This window comes from Heloderma suspectum, chromosome 3 (assembly GCF_057233095.1).
Source record: "Heloderma suspectum isolate Gila_16-S chromosome 3, 16-S_ref, whole genome shotgun sequence".
Taxonomy (NCBI): Eukaryota; Metazoa; Chordata; class Lepidosauria; order Squamata; family Helodermatidae; genus Heloderma; species Heloderma suspectum.
In genome coordinates, this window is record NC_139460.1 from 205,733,861 (window position 1) to 205,747,750 (window position 13,890).

At 41.4% G+C, this 13,890-nt stretch overlaps 1 protein-coding gene across 2 annotated transcripts in view; it reads left to right on the forward strand.

The window, feature by feature from the left end:
- The window catches only part of PHYHIPL (phytanoyl-CoA 2-hydroxylase interacting protein like), a 117,745-nt gene that overhangs the window by 18,005 nt on the left and 85,850 nt on the right, over positions 1-13,890 (forward strand). Inside the window, exon 1 of one of the 2 annotated variants that reach the window (XM_084845341.1) lies at positions 5,322-6,131. The exons of the other annotated variant lie outside the window; for it this stretch is intronic. Within the exon in view, the coding sequence (XP_084701467.1) occupies positions 6,026-6,131 (106 nt within the window). The 5' untranslated portion in view covers positions 5,322-6,025. Of the gene's footprint in view, positions 1-5,321; positions 6,132-13,890 lie in introns of those variants that run through there. 2 annotated transcript variants of the gene reach the window in all.

Sequence of the window (13,890 nt, forward strand, 5' to 3'; positions counted from 1 at the left end):
TTGTCTATGATTCATTCTCAATTTCTGCACGATTCCTTTAATTTTCATTCCAATTACTCTTCTCCCCCCCCCCCACACACACATGTGTTTTATGATTCAAAAACCTGGGGGAGAGAAAAGACAAGGGACAAACAAGAAAGGGAGTTATTTGAGCCCCTTGTCTCCCATTCTTAAGTTGGTTCAACCAGAAACAACCATGGGAATGGGAATTTGGTGTACACTGTTATCTCTTCCACTGTGGCTTTAAGAGGTGAGCATGTTCATGTTGCCTGTTTGATTCCCATTTTGAGATCTCAGAAACTCTCTGGGCAGATAAGTAACTGTAGTGTACATTGGTTTATCTCCGATGCAATAAAATATGCACCGCTGCTAGGTTTTATTGTGGTTGTATTGTTATATTGTGGTTTTAATGTTCTATATATTTTAAATTGTTTTATTGTGTGCCATTTGGTTTTATTTTTTGTGAACAGCCCAGAGAGCCTCAGCTATTGGGCGGTATAGAAATAAATAAATAAATAAACTCCTGTATCCTGAAGATTTGCCCATTGGATATTTTGGGGATTGACGTGTTCTAGTATAGATGCCTGCATAGTTTGAGAGGAAGATATAGTTACTGGCCTGTAGTTACAACCTGAAGCCCACTACAATTCAGTAAAAATACATTGATACTATTATGGCAATTCTTGTGTGTTGTGGCAAGTGGAGGGACAGGCACACCTGTAGGTTTTTCAATAGCTTCATTACTTGCTTAATGACATTTCATGGTCAGTGGCTTGTAGCTATTGGACACATCCCACCTGCTTTGGAAGGAAGGTAACACTTTGCTGTGTTTTTTTTAATAATGTAGCAAGTGAAGGAGAAAGTGAAACATACCTGAGTTTTGCACTGTCTGGCAAGAAGGAGCCTTGATTTTTAGGAACTGATGCTGCCTTAAGACCAGCATTATCTCTCTGGGTGTCTATCTGCTTCCCCTTGAATATTTGTAAGTAAACATATTACAAAAATACCAGAAATCTCTAATAGTCTCCTCCCAAGAAAAGTGACCTTGTACCCCTTGGGCAACTGATGAGTGTGAAACAATATTTTAATCTGAAGGGTACCTGGTGGTTTCAACAAAAGTTATATCAAGGAAGATAAAATGTTCATTTTTCAAATCAAGAACTCCCCAAACTAGTTCCAGTCCTAAGGGAAGACCTGCCAGTGAAATGTGCCAAATGAGTTTATTGGAAAGTGAATTGCTATTTGCTAGGAAATGGACTGAGACCAACTCATTTCAGAGGCGCACACTGGACAGCTGGTAGCCACTTCCAGGCACAACTGAGCCCTGATCAGCATTTAAACCAGTGACCTAGAGGTGAAAATCCCCATATCTTGTTATCACCCCACTAAGCCATGTAGGACTCTAGACTCTGTTATCTTTAATCTGTATTTATTGGCTTTTAATCAGGAGAGGAGCTGAAATATTGTCAGCCGCTCCATGCGTGTAAATTCATATCAGATGTCTCTGCTGGTGGTTCTGTATTCCTGTTCTTTCATCCTCATTGTTATTCCTGGAATTCTAACAACAATTTACTAACAAAAGGCAAGTAACAGCAGCAGACAACAACAACAACAGCTTTTAAAAGATGAAGCTATGTTTTCATCTAAAGTATACAAAAACTGACTCAGCCTCTCTTCACATTAACATGTTTCTCTGTACATAACGTGTTTTAGAAATGCAATATATTAAGATATGCACACTCATCTGATTTGCATAGTGATGTATCTGTCATGATTTTTCACAGTTATCACCTTGGATATGTTGTAAATAGCATTTGTGGGTTTTGTTTAGTTTTACTATATTTTGGGCATTTTTCTCTTTGATACTATATTGGATTCACACACACTATGAAGTACACATGCCTGTATACTTCATAGTGCATCACTTGATGTCTTATTTCTCAGGACTGATTTGCAGGTTTGATACTTTTCCCACATAGAACAGTCCAGGCAACCCTGGAAATGCAGCCATAGGGAGACAGTAACATCTGACCTGGAACATCTCCAGATAAAGCAGCTGCTTCCTGAGAGCAATTTGTGTGAGCATGGTGGCTACTGGGGATATCCTAGGTCAGATATTACTTCTACTATGTGGCTGCTTGTGAAAGAAGTGGAAAACATCTCAACTGACCCTCAGTGACTTGTGGGTGAATGTATCAATTGCCTCCATTAACAAATACTGTTTTGAGGTGATTTGAAAGCACCGTCTCATGTTTGATAGGTGAAGGATATTTCACACTTGCAAGCAAATGCTTAATACTACAATCATCAAGTGATAAATATGTATGGGGGCACTTGCCTCCAATATAATGAAGGACCGGTTTTGCTTCCATGTTCAAAACTACACTACTCTTATTGAAATTCTCTTTGCATGCCCTCAAAATTCTCTTTAGGAGAAACTTCTAAATTGAATTGGTGGTGAATTTTCCTTTTGCTGAAACCTGGTATTAGCTTAGAGATGCACAGTAATATCCCCCCACCCCCGGACAATCTAATTGCTTTATCAAAAATCTTTTGGCGTTCCTCAAAACTTGTCAGATTCTTTGCCAGCAGAGGAACCCTCAAATTCACTATGAACTTTGCTTTCAGTATACCTGCTCAGATGCTGAGATCATCTTCTGGGGCTCTTTTCAGGGTGTCCACTCAAAATGAGGTGAGGCAGGTGGCTACTAGAAGGAGGCCATTTTCAGTGGTGGCACCCTGGTTGAAGAATGCTTTTCCCAGAGAGACTTGCCTAGCACTTAGTGGTCTTCTTGGCACTAGGTGAAAATCTTTTATTTTCCCTGGCTTTCCAGTCTTAAACTGTTTCTTTAGTGCTTTTATATCTGTGCACTGTATTGCTCTCTATTACTAGTTTTACTTCGGTTTTATTCTGCTGCTGTTTTTATTTTGTTTCAGATTTCATGTTTTTATGTTTTATTTTTATATCTTATACTCTTGATTTCTTTTACTTGTAAACTGTCCAGAGAACTTTTGTTATTGGGTGGTATATCAATGTTGTAAATAAACAAAATTTTGATTTATTTTAATAAACTTTCATCCTAATGGAAGAAACAGGACAAGTCAGAGCAAAATTTTCATTCTTCCCTTGATCATTGAGCATCTGAGGGGATGCATGCTGATTGAACTACACTAGTTTGAGCAACTTGGCTGGACTGGTTGAAGTTCATCTAGTGGACAAATATCAGTTATGAATGCAGATCAATGATCCCATTGAAGGCCAAAGCAGAGAAGATATTGGGGGGAGTGTAGTTAACCCTTTCCCCAGAATCATTTCCCCGATCTAAATTGTCCCACCCATCTGAGCTGCAATTTGCCATGTTAGGGAAAGCATATTTTTAAAAGCAGATTGAGGGGCAATTTTAGATATTTGTGGTAAATAATGTTAATAGTATCACCTGTTACTGTTTTGAATTGTTACTGTGCCTATACCTTGTATACATTTAGACTTTACATAGAGTGTTTACAGATCCACATTTCTTGGGCATTTGGCCTCACTTTTTACAGTTTTTTCCTTTTCTGTGTTATGACCTCAGTGGATAACACTTCATGCATCCCACTTCCTAGTGGGCTCTGGTCCACAAAAGCTTAGGCAACAATTAATGGGCCTTCATGCCCTGCCTTTGGGCTTCCCAGAGCCATCTGGTGGGCCACCATGGAAACAGGATGCTGGACTAGATAGGCCTTTGGTCTAATCCAGTAGGTCTAATCCAAAAGTTGTTCTTTGTCCCACAAAACTCTGCTGCTTTTTCTGATAGAAAACATCTCAAGTAGGAAGGCAGGGAACAAACCATTTGACTCACTAAGGCTGTTCTATTTCTATACCCCTGAAATTCCCATTGAATTCAAGTGAGGCGTACTTCCAAGTGGATATGCATAGAACTGTATTGTATTGGTCTTGCTAGGTGTATTATTAATGAGATACATAGATCATTTATTTATACAGTGAAAGATTGGGGGGGTGTAGGACTGAATGTATGGGAGATGTTTCTGGACAGTACATATTTTTAGATTCATTTTGAATGAGGCAATTTTGCTTGAGAGAGTGAGACACCCAAACATTTCAGCGGTGTGAATTTCAGGTATGATATGGTGATCTAGGTTCAGTTCTGGAGGGGATAACCTTGTACAGAAGATGGGTTGACTCCGAGGATGTGGGATTGAAAAGAATTGGGTATGTGGGGAGGGAGGGAGTTAAGAGCCAGTGTGGTCAAGTGGTTAGAGTTCTGGATTGGGACTCTGGAGATCTGGGTTTTAGTTCCTACTTGGCCATGAAGCTCACTGGGTGACTTTGGGCCAGTCAGTAATTCTCAGCATAACCTACATCACAGGCTTGTTGTGAGGATAAAATAGCGAGCAGGAGGACTATGTATGCCACCTTGGGTTCCTTACAAGAGGAAAAAAGGCAGGATATTAATATAGTAATCAATTTTAAACACACAAAAGAGATGTTTGTGGAGAGTAGTTTGGGACATGGGAGGTTAAGATGTTAAGGGATGTTAGAATAGAAGCTGTGATAGTAAGGAAATTCAGTTTTCTGTTGGAGAGTGAAGGCCTGGCCAGTATTTTTTTTTTTTAAAGTCTAAAATATGTAAGGCAGAAAAGTAGGTTATAAATATTTTTACATTTGTATTTAACTATTGGATTTGAAAGCCACCTTTCAAGGATAAATTATCTTTCATGAAATGAACATGGATGAAAAAACAATACAGCTGTATCAGAACAGTAGCAATATACCAACCAATCAACAGAAAATAATTCAGCCACAGATGCCAATATTCATATGCCAGGACTTTTTATCCATATACGAGTGGACTCAATCTCCATTCATTTTGGTTTTGCTTCTGCATATGAGTTTATTTTGATATGTTCGCAGTGCCTAATGTGTTTAAAGGGCTTCTCAATAATTATAAAGTTTCAAAAGAAAAGAATTCGATAGCTATACCAAATTAATATCAGCTAGCATCATAATGCAATACACCTATCAACACCTTCATGATGGATTGCTGTTGGCGAACTGAATTGCTTATGGAATTCATCTCAATAAGCAAGGCAACAAGATTTTAATCGTTGCAAATCCACCTCATAAGCTCGGTGTCCTGGGGAAAAAATATTATGGAACGTTATTCAAAATATATAACCTATATTTCCCTCCCTCCTCCTATAAAGGCTAGAAAATAATATATGTTTTCTGAAGTATGAAATGGACTGCCCGGTTCTAAACGGCTGAGGGGGAGGGCGGGCAGGCGGCACGTTCTCTCCGCAGTCCTGCCGAGGGCGGTGTAGTTGGCGTAGCGAAAAGGCGGGAACGGAGGGCGACTGAGCGCGGGCGTGTCCGCGCGCAAGAATTGGCGGGGCCTGGCCTGGGGAATTAGAACCTTATTTGCAGCTGCCATGGCCGCTGCTTTTAACTCGCTGATAAACCCATTGCATAAGGAGCGGCGGCGGGGAGACTTAGGGCGGCAGGAGCCGCCGCCGCCGCCTCCTCCAGCGGCAGAGGAAGCTGCCTACGGGCGACGGCGTTGCATGCAGGGAGGAGGGCTGAAGCTGGTGCAAGCGCTGCCCTTGACTCAGCACCGGCGGCGCGCGGCCCCTTTAACCGGCGAGCGCCCTCCCCAGGCGCGCCGCGCGCGAGCGGCGCCCCTCCCCCACGACTCCCCTCTCCATTGCGGTGACAGGCAGCCCGCGCTCCCCTCCCCCTCCGCCCGGCCCTCCCCCGTGCCGGTGCCTTCCAATCGGCGCCCGCCGCCTTGCCAGCCAGTCCCGGGGAGGGAAGCGGCCGAGCGCCTCTGCTGCACCGAGCAGTTTTGCAGCCAGCCTGGAGAAAGTGCGAGGCAGACGCAGGCGAGACGAGAGCCGCTGCTGTAGCTCCCGCCAGCGCAAAGCGTGGCCCCCGCCCGCCTTCTCCGCCTCTGACAGCGCACAGCTTAAAGGGCAGGGGAGGAGGAAGAAGGTAGAAATCAGGGTACACGTAGGGGGGGAAGCAATGGAGGCGCCTCGCCTGGATCATCATATGAGCAGTCCGACCAGCCCCTGCGAGGATGTCATCAAGAACCTCAGCTTGGAGGCGATTCAGCTCTGTGACAGGGACGGTGAGTTGGGGGTTCCGGGGCTGGCGGGGGGGGGGGCGCTTAAGCTTAGCCGGACGGAAAACGCTTCCTCCCGCTGTCACCCCCCCCGCCTCTCCCCACCCCCATCACGCTCGCTAATACAAAATTAATCCCCCCCCCCCGGCGTATGGTTCTTTGTTGCCACCCTATCTAAGCCCCCTCCCCCCGTCCCCTAATCGTGCGCCGGTTTAGGTGGGAATGCACCCGCAGTCTTCCTCTGCCATTTGAGAACAAAAGAACAAACGAAGAAAAGAAGGGAGGGTAAAGGGAGAGGGTCACACCTTGTAGAGGGACCCTCCCCACCTTAATAAGAGAAAACGGCTCTCCGCCTTGCAGAGCCTTTGCCTATTAAAGGACCGGGAAGGAGGGGCAGCTGCCTTCCAACGCGAGCGTTTTCGGCTCCCAAGAACGCTGGGTGCGCGCAAACGCATGCCTAGGCTCGCGAGTCCGGATCGGACCCCTGATCACGAACGGCTCGCGCGGAGCCCTTTCTGGCGTCCTGAGTGGGGCGTGTGTGATTCCTGGGTGGAGAAATAGGGAAAGAAAGAAGCGTCTCTTTTGAGCTCCCCCGTTTCCGTTCGTTTTTTGCTAATGGAAAAACTTGTTGCCATTTCATATATATGTGTGTGTGTGTGTGTGTGTGTGTGTGTGTAACTAATGAAACACAACCCAAATTAATAACCTTTCTCTCAAAATGGGGTGGTGGAAGGTAAAAGCCAGTTGGGCAAAAGACGCCGGGGTGGTGGCGGCGGTGGTGGCGGCAGCCTGCATTGATAAGAAGGGAAGCGAAAAGGAGGGGAGAGATTGTATTTTTCAGCACCGTGGACAGTTACGGCATCTCTTCCGGGCTTTGGTTCCCAAACTGCCCATCTACGCGGCAATTCACTTGTTTTAGTCCGCTATGATGCAGAATATAGGCTCGATGCGATGCATTTTGTATGCGAATATTACGTCCTTTGTTCTGTACCCAGAAATGTTGATTCACTGAGAAAATGGGAGTGGATATAGAGAGAGAATCTTAAAAAGCAAGGAATGGTGGAATAGCGTTAGCTTGTTAATGCTGATTGTGCCAAGTGGGAAGTTTAAACTGCCTAACAAATTAAGTTTTGTTTTAAAGTGCAAAAGGGTTGTCTAAGCTGCAGAAACCCAGACATTTGTAACGCTGTAATGAGGATCGTGGAACAGCCAATTTACATACTAATGCATCCACACTGAAGACTAGCAATTATAAGTATGTTTATTCTTAATTCTATACAATTATGTCTCAGCTTCAGTGAGGAAGCACTGTGCTAAAACAACACCAGAAGAACTTGTGTTCAGGAAGTAATACCTTAGAGAATTAACATACAGAACACAACTTAATTTCGTGTTAATTTATCTACCTTGTATTGTCTTGTTCAACATCTAATAACTCAAATAATGTGAAAACAGTTTTAACTTCTATCTCATGGTTTAAATATGGGGCTGAACATGGTTTTTTTCTGTATTGACTCCATCACATGGTTTAGTACTCCTCTGAACATTTGGTAGTTTAATGTTAAATTTCTTCTTTGGTGAATTCATATCATTTTGAAATATACAACTGCAATCTAGAAACAAGTTATTCTGGAGTAGTCCCATTAATGCCAGCTGGAGTACTGTAGTCACTTCAGAATTGCAGAACAAATAGTGCAACAAAATTCACTGAATACCATGAATGCTTTTCATAGCGAGCTTGTTATAATGGGAGCATTTAAGTACCAGACTTCACCATTCTAAAGTTGAATATTTGTCAAGTTTTAATATTAACGTTCAGGAGTGTGAATGTAATTAACCTTTTTGGTTTATACGTGAGTGCCCACAATTACCGTGTATATTTCATGGGAAAATAAGGCTTTATATTTTAGGTTACAATTACATTAACGTTTCTGTTGGGGGATGCCTACATGCATTGGGTGGGCAGCAACAAAGGAATAATGCTTGTTTTCTGTCAGTAGCATATTCACTGTAATGTAGCATATTTTCCTCAATTTGATTTAATTGCACTGCTTTTCCAAAATATGAAACAAAATGTATTTTATGCACAGTTGTGTTTATTGATACAACAGATATTTGGGGATGGAGTATATGGAAGATGCATTATGCAATTCTCACTCTTTTGCTTGTCTCAAGCAAAGTGTAGTGAAGCTTGCAAAGTTAATTGTGGTGAGCTGCTAATTGATTCACCATAGTCTAATTAATTGCTCTATACAATGAAGTCCAATAGGAATACACTTCTTCGAGTATTTTTCCCCTTCTGTTTTTTTAAAAAAATAGCTGGCTCAAGCAGGTATTGACAGTGGGTGTGTGGGATGCCAACTTTTTATCCCATAGATTTTATGTGCCTAGTTAATATGTGTGAGGATTAAACTGCTGTGGCTCTGATCCTCAAAGAGCCCCACCAGTGCAAAGTTCATTAGCTCTGTTTTTTTTTTGTTTTTTGAAGCGGGGCATTCTTACAGAGGCATTATTTTAAACATTAGAGGCACACATTTAAGGAAAGAAAATGTATGCATGCTTTGCACATTGATGTTTTACCAGTAGTATGCAGAACTGGGTGTAGAAAAGTACTTGAAACATAATTTGTTTCCAACAGGTGGCACTTAAGACCAAAGAATGCCTACATGGAAAAGCACCAGGGGAGAAATGGACCCAACCTTTTAGCAGAGCGGCATGTAATTAGTTGCCTATAATGTGTAACACCATATACATGACAAAGTATTTCTTTTAAAGCATCATGGGGTGCAATCTCTCAAGCAGTGCTGCAGTACAATGAGCATTTCAGTGGCTCTTGCTTCTGTGAAAACTCCATTGGAATGAATGGCTATTTCACAGCAACAGTTATAAGAGGGGCTTGAGTCTGATCAGTGCAATTCTCACTCCTTTGAAATCTCTGGGTGTTCAATTTCATTACCTTTCCGCTTTCAAACAGACTTAATGATTTCATTTCATGGTCTTCCACACACTTGGTGTGTGTACGCCTTACCGAAATCCATATTTTTTTCTTTTTGACAACCTTCCTTGTCAGGGAAGTATATAGTATTTGAAATCTGTTAGCTTTCATTTAACTTGCACAAGGTAAATCTAATCAGGCAACCACTAACAATGTCAGTTGACAATGACGTATCTAAAATTGTGAAAAGGATGTAGGAATACATAGCACAGTGTGCATTATGTTCTGTAGTTAAAATCAATATTTCTTACCCATGCGTACATTTAAACCAACTGCTATATTGTGGTGGTAGTTCTGTAATTTTCTTTAAAACTACAGCATTTCTTCTGCAATCTTATAAGTTGGTTTGATTTGAAATGTTGCTTTGCTTTGTAACCATTCAGATTCTATTTATAGCCAATATGACGTAAAACTATTAGTTAGACATTTGGGATGAAATAGTTCAGTTGATGATGACAAGAACACATTGAGAATGTAATTTATATTGTATTTATTTTTGATCCCTTGGTTTTCCAGCGCTATCACCTCCCTGACTGCCATCAGAGAATCCAGAACATTAACACAGAAATACAACTGTCTATTCCAAAGTAGCATTCAAAGATTTATATTCCATTTTTTTCCCAGCAAAATCCTTTTCAAAGTGGTTTGCAGCAAATATTAATCAAATACAATAAAATATCAATATTAGGTGTTAAAAACAACACAAAATTAAACACATGCAGTGAAAAACTAGCCTACAGAAATGATAACGCCTGCTTTAAAAAATGTTTTATAGTGGTATCTAAAGGCCTCCAGGCATGGGCTCAAAGTGGCCTTCAGTCATTACCAAAAAGCCTTGCTAGGTCCTTCATAGTTCAAGGGTATCTTAAGCAGAATCTCTCCTGTAAATTGTAATGGGCCAGTGGGAATGCAGTAACCTTTTCAACCCCAATCGAGAGCTCCATTGCTGTGCAGGTTGAAATGTGCACATGGAACTCTACAGGAGGTTTCCCCATCCATCTCAACAGAGTGAACAACTCTATAGAATGGGATGTATTGTATACATACAACTGCCTCTGTCTTTGCAGTCAGGGTATTAGAAACCTCGGTGCACTGGTGAGTAACAAAAGGGGGGAGGGAAGCAACCACTCTTGTTTTATGTTTGCCTTATTGTTGCTATTTATGTGTAATAGCAATTGCAGTAAATCGTTGTAATACTCCTCTTTTTTTTTTTTTTTACTAAATCCACACAAATATGTTTTCATTGCATTGTACTACCCTTTCCCAAGTGGTAGGTATCTGTGGCCTCTAGCTTAGCTGTTGAAGATTTCTTGTATTTCTGAATTACATTAGTATTTTTAGATGTATACAAACTGTAATTATCCAGTGTTTCAAGGTATCTTGGTTTGATTCAGGTATCTTGCTGTTTGTTTAGCCATGTTGGCATGCATCTTCTTAGGTGCTCATACCTATGTATCTGTCTTCCAATATCTAGGTCCCTCTTAAAAGTTACATAATTGCAGAGGTGGTGGTGGTGGTGGTGGTGGGGAATATAATAAATCTAAAGTTTTATTTCATAAAATAAAATGTGAATTACAAAGTTTATTTTTACTGCTGAAAGTGATACTAAAATATTTATTAGTATAGCATCAACCACTTAAGTCTCAAAAGTCAACAGGAGGAGATCCAGATTGAAACTCAGCAATATCCTGGAAGCACAAACCTATTCAATCTTTTAATCCCTTTTTTGTCCAATCATAAACATCCCTTGCATGGTCTTTTCTTTAAGTCCATAATAGACACGTCCCCAAACGTAATTATTGTATTGGCAGTGAAGCAGCATAATTTCCTGTGTGTAGAAAATTGGGATGAAAACTCTGCTAGGTTAGCAGGTTGGATTTCATGGGTTGGATCCAATGGTGCCTTTGTGCCAGTGGAAGGGAAACTGCTAGCAAAACTGATTTCTCACTACTCAAATCTCTGAAAGGTTGGGTGACCCTCTGGAGCAGATTTGGGGGTCATGCAGGGGAGGAGAGGATGGGGAAGTTCCATTGCGTGATGTTGGATCCAATCCTACATGTGTGTGAATATTTTTCCACTGAAGCTCCTGTGCAAGTATGACTCTTAAATTTGTTCTGAAAACTATTTCTTCATAGAGACCTGACGGAGCAGACCACAGGTCTATCTGGTCCAGCATCTCATTCCACACAGTGATCAGGCAGATGCTTCCAAAAAAGCCCATGAGCAGGGCATGAAGACAATAGCACTTCCTTGCTGTTGCTCTTGCTGCTGTCATTGAACTACATGGCCTATAGTAGTTGATAGACAAATTCAAAGACAGAGAAGCGTAATCGCCTTTTAAGACCATCTAAACTAGTGGTCATCATTGCATCTTGGGGCAGTGAATTCCATTAATTAATTTGGCATTGTGTGAAGGTGGCACAAATGGAACTGTTATTAGTATTGTACGCCGCTTAGAGTGGCCAGGTAGCTGGCCTGATGGGCAGCTAATAAATCAAATAAATAAGTAAATAAATCTGTTGTAGCAGACATTTTCCAGAGCAGACATTCAGAAGCTCCTCCCCTTGGCTCCTACTTTTTTATGTTATAAAAATGATATGTTTGTTTTGACTCAGCAATATCTTCCCCCCTTTTTCCTTACTTCTTCAAGTACTTCGAATTCACCATGTAAGCCGTCTCAAGGCCATATACTCTCTTCTCATGCATCATTTGCTTTGCTCTCCCCGGTCTTTTCTGTGACTCTTTTCTGAGCAGCATCCTTTCAAAAAAATGTTTTAAAAGACATTTTCTATTTGTTTCTTAATGGCACTGATGGTTTTCTGTAGCTGTTTATTCAGTTAGCTATAAGGTACACATTGAAAGTTGCTTCAGAGGCTATGATTGGATGGGACGTGATGTAAAATATGCAGTCATTATGTTGTCATATCTTGGCTCCAAAGTCATGTCACCTCTAGCCAGAAGTATTTTTCGTCAGTTACTTTCATTTAGTCCTCAAGGGGCTTCCTCTGCTTAGTGCCCATTCATTTCTGTGGGATTTCTTTGAAAAGAAGTACTCAGTGTGGATTTCACCTTCCATGTTTTCCTTGTGAAATTGTAGTGAATTCTTTCACGGACTACTTCCTAACAGGAAATTTTCTATCTCTCTCCTTTCCATTGTGTGGTTTTTGTCTAGGTTATTTTCTGGAATTGTTCAGCATCCATTCTTTTTTTTTCTTTTTTTTTAAACATGTGTATAAAATATCCAGTCATTTGTACATTGCAGCTACCCTTTCCAATTTGATATCATTGGCAAAGTCACCATTATATGCTGTCTTTCTTCTGGATCATTAATCAAGCCTTTAATTGCATTTAGAACTGTGTCCAGCAGCTGTGGTACCTCACTGAACACCTGACCTTGCTTCAGTCCCTGCCATTTGCCACGGTCCTTTGTTCAACTCTCTCACAGATGATGTTCAGTTCCATGTGTCAGTGTTCCTAACGAACAAGGCTTTGTGGCAGAAAGGAGAATGGCCAATCACATTATAGATATGGCCTTTACCAAGACCCCCAGTCTCTGACAGATGTTAGTCGCTCATCATGGCCAATCAGTTCATAATGTAGTGTTTGTTTTTGTGAGACACCAGTTCTATTTCTTTCAACTCTATAATCTTCAGACATAGGTCTACCTTGGCTTAAACAACGTGTGACCCACCAACCTGAAAGAAGTACATCTTCCATGTATAGTCCACTCATCAAGGGACTTAATAAACTTTGTCTTTTAACTACCTTCCTGGACCTCAAAAAAGGAGGGGCTGGTCACATGCCTGACAGGCCATGCAGTACATGGTGAGTGTACTGTGTTTGGTCCTGCAATTGTGCATGCCTGCACAATGTACATCTTTCAAGAAGACTTTTGTCTCGGCAGTCAACATATCTAACTGAAAATAAGCTTTATTTATATCAATAGAATAGTCTATAATCTTGTAATTTAACCAGGTCTCTCTCATGCTTATCTCCTAGCTTAAAAACTAGAACTAATGCAACTGATTGTCAATAGGCTCAGGGTGGGCAAAAAGAACACACAAGATATGACCAGTCTATGGAATTCTTTGCAACAGGATGGAATCTATAGAACGTGTTGCTTCAGGAGCAAGTGGCTTTTAAAAAGGACAAATTCATGGGTGATGGGTCTGTCTGTGCCTATTAGCCATGAAAGCTAAGAATGGATCCACCATGTTCAGAGGCTGCATACCTCTGACTACCAGATTCCGGGGACAAACTAGGATGGCTAGCAGACCCTCCTTATGACAGCTGTCCAACCATTGTAGGAAATGCAGTGCTATGCAAGATGGAGTATTGACTTGGCTGGCCATGGCAGTTACATTCTGTTACTAATGTCCCTACGGTTATTCTGGATATACAATATTGTATATTTTAGGCTGATAAGTGTAACGAGGTGGGTAAACTGGATGTTTAGAGAAGTTGACAGGTCTTCAAATATTTTAGACTATGGAATTTTGGACAGTTTGAAAACTTGCAACACTATCGAGGTGCACCATGGTTTTTCAGATGTCTTGTTGTTGTTGTTCAGTCGTTCAGTCATGTCTGACTCTTCGTGACCCCATGGACCATAGCACGCCAGGCCTTCCTGTCCTCCGCTCTCTCACGGAGTGTGCTCAAGTTCATATTCATTGCCTCAGTGATATCGATACATCTGGATATGTATTGATAGAAAAAAAATCATGCATACAGCTGTAGCTTTGCTGGCTGTTCTCTCTGCCAAAGAGACAA